Source organism: Spinacia oleracea, chromosome 6 (genome assembly GCF_020520425.1).
Source record: "Spinacia oleracea cultivar Varoflay chromosome 6, BTI_SOV_V1, whole genome shotgun sequence".
NCBI lineage: Eukaryota > Viridiplantae > Streptophyta > Magnoliopsida > Caryophyllales > Amaranthaceae > Spinacia > Spinacia oleracea.
The window spans coordinates 136,546,438-136,558,146 of record NC_079492.1 but is presented as its reverse complement, the minus strand read 5'-3'; the positions used below and the strand labels follow the sequence as shown (position 1 = coordinate 136,558,146).

The 11,709-nt window shown below is 34.0% G+C and overlaps 1 protein-coding gene across 3 annotated transcripts; it reads right to left on the bottom strand.

The window, feature by feature from the left end:
• Window positions 1–262: 262 nt before the first annotated feature.
• On the bottom strand, window positions 263–9,537 carry LOC110804788 (F-box/FBD/LRR-repeat protein At1g13570). Of its 3 annotated transcripts, XM_056831498.1 has the most exons (7): window positions 9,409–9,529; window positions 8,236–8,321; window positions 8,026–8,150; window positions 4,679–4,755; window positions 1,573–2,426; window positions 922–1,080; window positions 263–825 (listed from the first exon to the last, which is right to left on the bottom strand). In XM_056831498.1, the coding sequence occupies exons 5-7, from the start codon at window positions 2,413–2,415 to the stop codon at window positions 535–537; spliced, it is 1,293 nt and encodes a 430-aa protein (XP_056687476.1). In that variant the 5' UTR covers window positions 2,416–2,426; window positions 4,679–4,755; window positions 8,026–8,150; window positions 8,236–8,321; window positions 9,409–9,529; the 3' UTR covers window positions 263–534. The 3 variants fall into 3 exon arrangements, with proteins under 3 accessions (XP_056687476.1, XP_021866088.1, XP_021866089.1); XM_022010396.2 differs by lacking the exon at window positions 4,679–4,755 and having other exon boundaries at window positions 8,236–8,340; window positions 9,409–9,537; XM_022010397.2 differs by lacking the exon at window positions 4,679–4,755.
• Window positions 9,538–11,709: the final 2,172 nt, after the last annotated feature.

Sequence of the window (11,709 nt, the reverse complement as noted above, 5' to 3'; positions counted from 1 at the left end):
CTTTCTACCTATCCTGCCAAGAACTCTCTTGCCCTTAACAGCAGCTCCAAAATTTAAAAAGAAAGGTCTATGATTCCATGAATCATGCTTTTTCAAGAAATCGCGAAAACATGCATATAACATTGTCATCTACGAAATCAACAAATCTCTACCAAGTTTAACAAGAATTTAATCTAGGACCACTAGAGCAATGGGTAAATCACGCTATATCGGTATTTATAACTAATAACATTGTGCAAAAACATTACCTTCATAACACATGCATCAATAACTACCAAGACAAACTCATTCCATATTTAATGTGCAACATCACTAATAACATGATTGTCTTCCCGCCGGGGATAATTATTTAACTTTCTAAGTTCACCTTTACTAAAAAAAAAATACTAAAAATTAATAACTTGACTTAATTCAGAGTTAATCAAGATAAAATTTATTGAAAACAAGAGTTTTTCTAGTTACCAGATAGCTTGCGACAGCAATTGCTCGATCATAAACATTAGTTGATTTGATTTCCCCTGTGTTGATAGGCTATTACCTAGTATATAAAACCAAAGCATGAGGGCAAAGTTTCCTCAACCGTGAGAGCATGTTGGTAAGGCGAGTGGTATTCATCTGAGACTCAGGGTCCCCTCCTTTTCCAATTCTTAAGTAAGTGAGGTTTGGGGAATGAGCGCCAAGAAATTCAATGAAGTTGATAGTACATCCCATACCAACGCCAGAATGACATGTAACTACAACTGACTTGAGCTTAGGAAAGGAGAATCGTCCTTTATTTTCCCTTAAGAATCTCGTGATTAGCTTCGGACCTTTGGCTGCTTTAACCTGGATGGAGCATACAAGATTAAAAGTCACGCCAGATATACTTGAAAAGAAATGTAATAATAACATGGAAGTTGAAAATTAAGGAAAGTGACGTACAACAAATTGGAAATGACTGATGTTCGGGCAGGAACTTAGCAGAGAAAGGAAAACCTTGAACACTTCAATACTTTCAAATCTTACGTCAAATAGGGTCAGAAACCACAGAGAGTTATTCCTCAAGGGAAGATTTTCAAGTCCATAATTAGCTGCTAAGATCTAAGAAAAGATTTCAAGTGCATAATCAGCAGCCAACATGTAAGAAAGAATCCGTTAAAGTTGAGAGAGAAAAGACAATCTAAAGCGAATACACTAACCGAGTAACGCCCATTTGGTAGCCAGCCATAAATGGTGCGGATGGGAATGAATTTGTATGCAAATTTGTAAGGAAAATCAATATTCATTCCCAGGGTAATGCTAGTTCTCTCAAAATTAACTCTTTTTCTTTATAAATTTCATTAACATCCATTACCATCCATTACCATTTGGGGAGTAGTATCAGGTGGGGATGGAAATTTATGAAGAAAAACACCAAGTTTATGACAAAATTTCATTACCATGAACGTCATGATGTTATTTTCCTGCCAAATAACACTTAGATTTATTCTCATTCCCACTATTCATTACTGGCTACCAAACGGGCCGTAAGGTGAAGAGAAGAACTTTTCTGTAAATCACAAAAGTTCGATAAGAGACAGAACATAAAATTACCTTGATAAAATCTCCGCACAAAACCAACGTTCCAAGGGCATCCAGACTAGATAAGCAACGAATAACACTCGGCCAGTGAATAATCTTTTCATTATCAGAAGATTTTAGAATACTAACTACAGACAGATGCGCAGAAGCTCCAATAACAATGTCCTCCATCCCGATGTCTATTTGTAACGCAGCCAGTCTTGGAAAACTGATTCTCAGATGCTTTAATCCAGATATCCGCAACAATACTAACTTCACCAGGAGAGGGCTCCCAACAAGTAAGTGATGAAGATCATCATCAGTAATTGAAATATCTACGAGGAAGAGTGTGCGCAGCAACTTAAATCTTTGAAAATGTGATGGAATCTGTATAGCACAACTTTTGAGGAACAAAAACTGCAGCTTCTTAAATGTGAAAAAAAATGAGGGTATCACAAACCGCTCATTGCTGAACTCTTCAACCGACATTATCTCCACATCTTGTTCTGACAGATATCGAATCCACTGATATAAATCAGAATAGTGTTCGCTACAAAAAGTTTTCAGGGAAACTTCTTTGATTGCGGAAGAGTGATTAAGAAAGAATCTGTTAATAATATTAGAAACTATATCCCACCGAAGATCCTCATTATTAAGCTCACGACCAATAACACGAGAATCTATGTTTAACTTGGATAGGGAAAGCCATTTGTATTGCCAATCCTTTGACAAAATACTCGTCCTGACAGCATCAACAATTGACAACTTCCCAAGAATAATGTTTAGGACATGCCATGGAAGACAACTTATCCTATCCACAGTCACCTCAAATGAATCATGTTCTCCTAAACTCGATAGACCACTCGCACTTGCCATGTTTTTGCTCACTGGATAAATAAATCAGACAATATAAATTGGTCAGATCTTCTATTTATAATAGTCAGCAGTGTATAATCATGATTCTCTCTTTATAAGTACAGGAAAATGAATTTGCAAACTGAAAAAAACAACTCAATGAGAAAATTTTAACTTTTATCAGAACTCTACATGAGAAGGTGAAGCAAAGAAAAGGAAACAATCGGATCACAAAAGACAACATACTTGTCACAATGTGAAGCAAAAACAGGTTGATATTGTATATACCTCTTTATATAAGCAAATATTTTTCGTAGAAATATTACACTGTCAATAAGTACAAACAATTGAATAAATGCATAATAACAAATTACACAGGCGAAGGTGTAGAGTTGGTGCAGAGAGGAAGGGTTACTTTTTCATGCCAGCTGCCACAATGGCAGCAGACATTCAATGACTGGCAAATTCCCATTGCTACATTTTTCAGACATAACAGACTTATCTGCTTAGAAGGAAAAGATGTCAACTTAAACCTCCATAAAGAGTATCACAAGCAATTCGGATCACCCATAAATGGTGCTTGATGCCAAACATTGACTCCAAATGGCAGAAGATTTTCCCGCAGGGAGATGTTTCAGAGACGGTCTAGGAGTCATAGTTTTTGTTCCTTAGGCAACATGTACCAGAGACACGAGTACTAGGCGATAAAAGAGGGGAGATAATGTGGGTTAGCTAGCAAGTAGAAGAGTAGGAGAAAGGAGAACAAGGGACTGAGATCTGAGATCTGAGGTGCATTGAGGATGGAGAAGATAGATTCTTGCTTCTACCAACTCTTCGCGAATAGCTTGAGCCATCATAGGACAACTAACTTCATTTTCCAGAGTTCCAAAGAGCGCGGGAAATGGTCACGGGACGCACCAAGATCGCCCATAAAAAACATGAGGCATGGGAGATATTTGAGCCAGATCATTACCAAATGAGGCTAATGCTCGGAGAACAGAGGCTCGTGACTCATGAGACCTTGTACGGATAATGAAAAACTCGGACTATGGTGTTAGAAAATAGTATCCAAAGAGATTAAGAAAGCAAAAGGCTAATCTTTAAGAACCAATTTCGCAGAGTTCTTGGCGTTTAATAATGATGCAGAGCTCTAGGGATGAAAATATTTCATAAGGCTTTTGTCAATAACATGGAAATAAACACAACTAATTTCAAAGGAACAAGCTGACGTATACCGAGAACCCAGAGAAAATCACAACAAGACTAACGTGGAAATAAACACAAAAACCAACATTAAAGGAGCACACAGATTTATGTGAAAACCGAAAACCGGGATAAAATCATAACAATGATGCACTAGGACTTTGACCATAAATAGACTCAGATTACAAAGCTCACAGACCTCTTTAAATCTCAAGAGAGTGATTATCGATGGGTTAAGACTTTCTCCTCTTCTCGAACACAAATTACAATCAGAAATAAAGCCCTAATAAAGTCTCTCTACCAGACTCTAATCAGGAAACAATTGCTAGATGGTTAATACAATTTGCAGATAAAACCCCTGACTGATAAGGAAATCACACGAATTCAAAATCACAAGTAAGCAACCTGCATGGCCCTTCAGCGTAGCCCACATGGGGACTCTGCGCACAAGCAGCATGGACATGCATGCTTCATCTCCCACAAAACACACCCATGAGCCTTCTCTTGGCCAAGAACAATCTCTTTAACCTTTCAACATCTTGAACCACAGGGTCCACAGTCCAGACCCAACAGAGGAGACAACCTTTCATCACATCGTCCTTGTCTCACTATATCTTTTCTTATGGGTAAGCAAGAAGATAGCATAGGAGAGTGTTATTTCTTGTGTACTAAAAGGGTAATATACTCTTGGTGGATAAGAGTACATAAAGTGTCGGCACTAAGTTAATTTTGAAACTGACACTTTAAATTGGTGAATTTCAAGTTAAGCAGGTCAAGATTTAAATGATATTTACTCTTGAGAGCCTCAAAGAAAATTCTGACGTCAAAGTAAGGATCATGTAGTAGAATATACCAGCATTAATTTAAAGTTTGTAACGGGCATTTTAAATTGATGAACTTCAAGTTGAGCAGGTCATTATTTTTAATCAAATTTGAGACTCTTAAGAGCCTCAAAAAATATTGCGGATATCAAAGTAGGATTATTTCACAGAATATTTCATTGATACTAAGGGTCTGTTTGGCAATACTAGCTGAAATTAACCTGAAACTGATAAGGCAACTGAAATTGATAAGGTGGTACCTGAAACTGATAAGGTGTTGAAACTGATAAGGTAGCTGATTATGTTGTCTGTTTGGTAGACCTAATTTTATAAGTACCTGAAATTTTTAGTAGTTTAATTGACATTCTATATATTTTAACATCTATAGTTAATTTAATTGATGTATTACTCCTTAAAAGTTAGTAGTACGGAATAGCTATTATTCTTAAATATAAATACTTCATGCTATAAATCTAAAATATTTTTAATACAAAAACCAATATCCTGATCAATCACATTGCTTCTAACAAACCAATCACAAACAAGATTAACACAAAACAAAAACAAAAATTAACATTAAACAAACACAATTAACACTAAACCAACAAAATTAACACAAAACAGCAAAAAATAAGGGATGTCCAAGATAAACACTAAACAAACAAAATTAATGTTAAACAAACAAAATTAAGCTAAACCAAGCAAAATCAACACAAAATCAAGCATAATTACCATCATCAGCAAAAAAGAAGGGATATACATGGTCGTCGCTTTCAAACACCATTATTCACCAAAATCGTACCACCAAATTAATCACATTGCTTCTAGCAGACCAATGACAAACACAATTAACACAAAAACAACAAAATTAACGCTAAACAAACACGACTAACACAATTCTGTTTTTTTAGTTTTGTATTGCGTCAATATATGTCCCAGTTTGTAAACAAATACTTGCAACAATTTCTCAGGTTGTAATCAACATTTTTTGGTTCTTTTAGTTGCGTCAATGTCCCAATTTGTAATCAAATAATTGCAACAATTATAGTTTACGATCGAACCCAAAAAACTCCAAACCAACATCCACATTTATAATAATAAATAAAAATAAAAAAATCAAAGTAGTAAAATTGACACAACTCATCATATAATTTACAATCAAAAATCAAATTCAAAGAAAAATAATAAGAATAAAGAAAAATATAGAGAAGTAGAAGGAATTATCACATACCCAATACGACTGCTGAGCGCTAGAGAGAGGTCTGCCGATATCTTTTTACCCAAAGAATTACGAGTATAATGTTTCATTAGTGGTATTTATTATTTTTGAGGGTTTATCAATTATTTAGGATTCTATTATCAACTTTTTTTTAAAGAAAATAATAATTTCAGGAGCTGAAACTCAAACGTTAATCAGATTAACGTTTCAATATCAGTCACTTTTTCCACCTTATATTTTATTTCAGCTACCTGCCAAACACTCCTAATTGTTTAAGGTGACTTATCATATTAGCACCTAATGATTTAAGGTGACTGAAATAGCTTACCAAACAGACCCTAAGTACATCTGAAATGTATCTTATCTAGATCAGTCAGAGAAGCCATAAATTATTTGAGAATATCAAATATCATAGAACGGTTGGATGGATAGGCCAAAGCGCCTAAACAGTAGAAATTCTGCTTAACGGCGATCTAGATCTTATCTTTATAAACTTCATTAAAGCTAATACCACACTTAAAGCTAATACCATACTTAACCCTATTTGAAGAGCTCAGTCTGCCAATTTAAAATGTAAAACAAGAACATCTCTTGAAAGACAACAGTGACTGCTGAATAACTTAGAGACTAAAATTCAGCACTAATCCTACCACGTTTACAGAATTATAGACACCAATTATGAAAAAGAAGCAACTTTTGATATTTTAAAACCAGAACACGTATGTTCATGATACATCTTACGTCAGCCAAAATATTTGCAAATAGCAGCATTACTCAGTAAATAGGAGGACAAAGATCTGAGGCCACAATAATGTCAAAAGTTCTCTCCCACAGTCATAACCGGAAAAATATTTATTAGATTCAGCAAATTAAATAAATAATCTGAATTCAAACAAAATCATAATGATTTAGGGGAAAGCTTCAAAAAGAGAACAAGATTAGTCTGACACCAAACTTTGTGTTCGTGTAAATAACAGTTCAATCCAAAGGCAAATCTAAAACTAGAACACAATTATTTCCAAACAAAATAAAAGCAGTTTAACTAAGTTAAAAACAAATTATGTACTACAACACAGACATTATCTGAAAATATAAATGAAATCACGAGTATCATTTTTGGGTCTTGTTAGGTTATATGAAACGTAAAACAACCATGCCTTATGGTAAATAAAAAATGCACCATGCCATAGGAGAACGACAAAATCATGCTAGAATTCACAATTCAAATCATTTGTAATGATCAACTCAATAAGAAAAACGAATTATAAATCAAGAGAGAGATATACCAATAAGTCACAGCAGTTGTCGATATCACCACCAAATTATGCGACAAAAAGTATGCCAGAGAGATATTAAAGTTTATACTTTATAGAGAGAGATGAAAGTTTATAGATTAACCAATGGAAAATATAAGAGAGGTTTTAAAGAGATTGGGTCCTGAGAAAAATATTAAAAAATAATCAATTTGGAAATAATTCTGAGTGACATATCGTTATAAGGAAAGTGATCTTATTTCCTTTTCAAAAGATTTTCCAGGAAAGAACAGGCTTAAGCTCCCCTCCCCAAAAAAATTACCATCAACGTAAAAGAATAAGGTGAAAACGGTAAACAATCTTGCCCTTTATCATGACACAAATTCTTCATTAGATCACTCACTTTTGAGTCCTGAACTGGAACTATAAAATGTGCTTCATGCAAATATTGGGAGGGAATCAGAGATTGAAAGCTGAAACTGCAAGACAACTACCATTGAAACGTTTCTCAGGGTTTCCCCTAAAGTCTAAATAGCTATTTTTTCTTCAAAAATGTTTCCTCCTATTGTATTAGTTTAACATCTGACAAAAAAAATAGTTCTCTTCAAATATGAAATTATGATTGTGTCTTGTTATTCTATTCATTATGGAAGATAAAGTAATTGCCTTGATAAACTCTGAAGTCTGAACCATAACATATCACATATGTCATGCAGAAATGATAATGCACTGTTGGGTAAACATTAGAATGAAATTGGGTAAGTCTTGCTACAAATTATAAGATAGGATGTTTCTAAAGAGAGATTGAAAACATGGATTGTACAACCCCATCCTCAAATTGCCTGACAGCAAAAAAAAAAAGAAAAACACAGTATGGCATGCATAACAAACCATTAGACAGTATGGATGCTATGGCACGTATGACGAACCATTTTTTTCTACTTTCCGTGGGTAAGATGGTGGCAATACTAGCGTAAATCTATCACATATTCACATGTCAACTAGTAGATTAAGTGACCCTAGCCCCCATATTCCTAATAGAAATAACTATATTAGATGGTTGGCTAGATATACAGGTATAGTAAATGGGATAAAAAAAGATTAGAAAGAGTAGCTAGTGTGTATAAAGTATTACCATTCCAGCGACCGGAAATGTGCAGCTCTCATCTTTTTAACTTCTGGACAGGTAAAGAAGTAGCAGCCTGGCAATTCTCCGTCCAAAACCTCCTGGAACCATCCATTTCTACCAAAACAGCACACCTAAAACAAGTAGTTAAAGGCATTATGCATTTAAGCCAATGTTACAATATAACTATATTAGAAATCTGTGCTGAGAAAAACTCACCAAATTAAAGAATGCTTCTAATTTTGAGAAGCTTGAAAGAAGACAGAAGAAATCCATGGTGCCTTTTGAGTAAGCCAAACTTATCCCTGTTATATATTCTTCAAACTGTAAATTCATCAATCAGCTACAGACATGCAGTAGTAATTGGAAAAAACAATAAACATACTGATCCACAGGAATACGTAGTTTTCAATTTTCCTCAAAAGGAAATTAGAGAAAAGAAAGTCAGAATGAAAGAAGAAAGCGTTAATGAATACTACTCCGTATAAGACTTAAAGAGCTTCAACACCTAGATGTGCGAAGAACCAGTCCATCGGCCACTGTAGTATCTATCATACATTGACTCAGATAGTACATAACGAACATTAGAACCCCAACCAACACAAAGTCACAAGCTTACTTTATCAAGTATGAGCTTTTGACACAAAACTGATTAATGTCTATGTGTTAGTAAGTCCAATAAATCGCCCCCCTTTCAGTTTCAAATAGGGATATGAAGACCATCAAATCAAAATGACTCTCCTCTCACCTCGTCTATGATCTCTACTAAACCAAGACACAACTAAGAAAGAAGACATCGCCTTTCATAGCACAAATCCAAACAATAATAACTCTAGCTTTGAGGAGTGCCAGAAAAATACAGTCATAGAGTGAAAAAAAAATTGATATTTTTTACCAACCATGATCTTAAAATTCGAACTGATAAATAATACAAAGTCCAAAGTTCTGCCTCAAACAGAAATCATGAGCAAAAAGAAAGAGCTGAGCCGTTTCGAAAAATCCAGAAACAGCAAACAACAGTGTTCAATGTGGTCTGGACGATTAAGAACACAAAAGCTACTACACTCCTCCAATTTAAGGGAAATTGTAGCAATTGCATTCTAACCCACATTGTCAGACTACGATTTTTGTAACAGCTAAAACTCATCATCAAAATCCCATCATGTTTAGACATTGAAATAAACAACAACAAAAATCCCATATAACCCAACAATTGAAACCAATGTCAAAACTAAGTAATTTGACAAATATATAATAACCCAATTGCAAAAAAAAATAGGGAGAGAATAATAAATAACAATAATTTCTAATTCCAGCAATGATCATCTAAAGCCTAAAATGACCTAAAGATTGCTAATTTTATCAAGCTGGAGAGAGAGGGAGAGACGCTACCTGCATGTTCGGCCTGGTGAATGGTGATTGCTACTGAAAGAACTTAGAACATCCACTTCTTCCATTGTGATTGTGAATGACGGATGTCAAATTGGTCAAATGTAAAGTAGTTCTTGTTTTGAATTGTCAAATTGTGAAATGTCTTATTGGTTTATTTTATTTTATTTTATTTTTCGATGGAATGGGTTGGGGGCTTTTTTTTATTATTATTCCGTTTTTAATAAGAAAAGGTATTCCACACACGGTTTCTAAGGTTTCCCTATCACAATGAAAGATCAAATAATCTAAAAGTCACTTTGTCTCCGGAAAAATCTAATAGATAAGAACAAAATACATGAAAATAAAACAACTAAACTATATAACAACAAAACTAAGGCTTCTCAAGGCGCAAAAGAAACAAAGCTTCTCAAGGAAGCTAATACAAGGGAGGTGTGGGCAACAATCAAGTGCAACCGAGGAAGGCGACTCAAAGGCGGTGACGACACATTAAACCGACACCACGCCACCAACCAAGCGCAACCAAGGAGAACACCACAAACACATGCAGCGGCCATCGGAGACGAATACGACGACGCCGGCGGTCCACCGAGTTGGACCGAAGATCTGAAAATTAAGATTCATCTTATTGTCATAATTTATAGTCAAATGCATCTTAAAGATGCTAGCCATGGCAATAAGACGGTCGATAAGCAAGAACATCATGTAATTTTTCATTTATAATAAAATTCGAAATAAATAAAACAAAAAATAAAATTCGATTCGCAAACTTTGCTAACAAGGTTCCAACACTTCCAAGGTAAACAATGAGGCAACGAGCCATCTCAAAACACGTCTATTTCTCTATATATTTCTAACTAGTCTGTGCCCGTACTAAAGCACGGATTTCAATATTAGAATGCTAATAAAAAAAAGTGCATTAAATTATATAATGATACATCCATGTATGTACTTCATTTGGTAATATTCATTTTACCTTATTTTCTAGAAACTGATAAAATAGTGCATGAAATTCACAAAGCATGTTGAACTCAGTACCTCCAATACATTTTTCTCATACCTTATTGTCTCTCTTCTTCTCTAAGTAATTTAGCGGTTTGATTTGGAAAAGAAATTCAAACTGCAATTTATGTGGTTTGGTTTGGTTCTCGAAAAATTGAACCAATAACAAACCGCGTGCAAAATCACAATAAATCATTTTAAGCATGAAATATTATGTATATTGTTTTAAATAATTATATCCAATATACATCGGCCCAAAAGTATTAGTATTGACTTTTGTGATTTATTCTGCAATATACTGATTTTCTCAAAAAAAAATTTAATGTATGTAGTTAAACATTTTTGTTACAAATTACTTTAACAAAAAAAAAAATGTTAACCGAAAACTAAACAGCATCAAACCGTTTAAATATGATTTGGTCCGGTCATGCATGTAATATGCGGAGTAGTATGATTTGGCGAAATGCAATACCTCACTTTACGATTTGATTTATGTTTCGTCTCAGACTGCACCAAACCGGATTATAAAAATAATACATCGCTTGTAATTAAGTTTTTTTGTTGTTAAACTATTTTTGAAAGTGATTCTAATTTTCCTAAATAATACTTCTCTTAAAGAACATTACAGAATTTCACTATCACATGTACTTCGTATAAGATTCTTTAAAATATTATTGATCTTTTAACAATTGTCTTAATTTTTTTTCTTATATTATTATTATTATTAATTGTTATTAATTGACGTTGGTTATGATTATATAGTTTTCCTTTTTTGTCAATTTAATTACTTTCCTTTTTTCTTATTCGATTAATGTAGTTTCCCTTTTAGTTATTTGTTTATTTTCTGTATTTGTTTAGTTAATTAATCTCCATGCCTTTTCAATTATTTCCAAAACGGGGGAGTAGCTGAGAGAGGAGTATCAGGGTTTTGAAACTCCACATTAAGCACCACTCCGCTTTAATAATACATATTCGATTGATGTTGCTTCCCTTTTATTTATTTTCTCTTTATTTGTTTGGTTAATTATTCTCCATGCCTTTTTCAGTTGTTTCCAAAATGGAAGAGTAGTTGAGAGAGGAGTATTGGGGTTTTGAAACCCTCACATTAAGCACCACTCCACTTTAATAATATAGATTAACGCGATATAACCATATCCTTAGGTTTTATGAAAAATCGTTTCAGTAAAATTGAAACATTTTAAATATCTCATGTAAATATCCTTCGCTAAAAGATATCACCAATTTTATTTTCGGTCCATCCCTTTGAATTTAAACCATCTCATTTATAGTATCAGTATGTGA

What these genes read in the sequence shown, in the direction of transcription:
- LOC110804788 (XM_022010396.2), bottom strand. Translation starts at nt 2,415, where the DNA reads ATGGCAAGTGCGAGTGGTCTATCGAGTTTAGGAGAACATGATTCATTT. An exon ending in TGTGCGGAGATTTTATCAAG is followed by an intron (nt 1,081 to 1,572) that starts GTAATTTTATGT and finishes ATCTTTTCTTAG; the next exon opens with ATCTTAGCAGCTAATTATGG. An exon ending in TCAGTCATTTCCAATTTGTT is followed by an intron (nt 826 to 921) that starts GTACGTCACTTT and finishes TGCTCCATCCAG; the next exon opens with GTTAAAGCAGCCAAAGGTCC.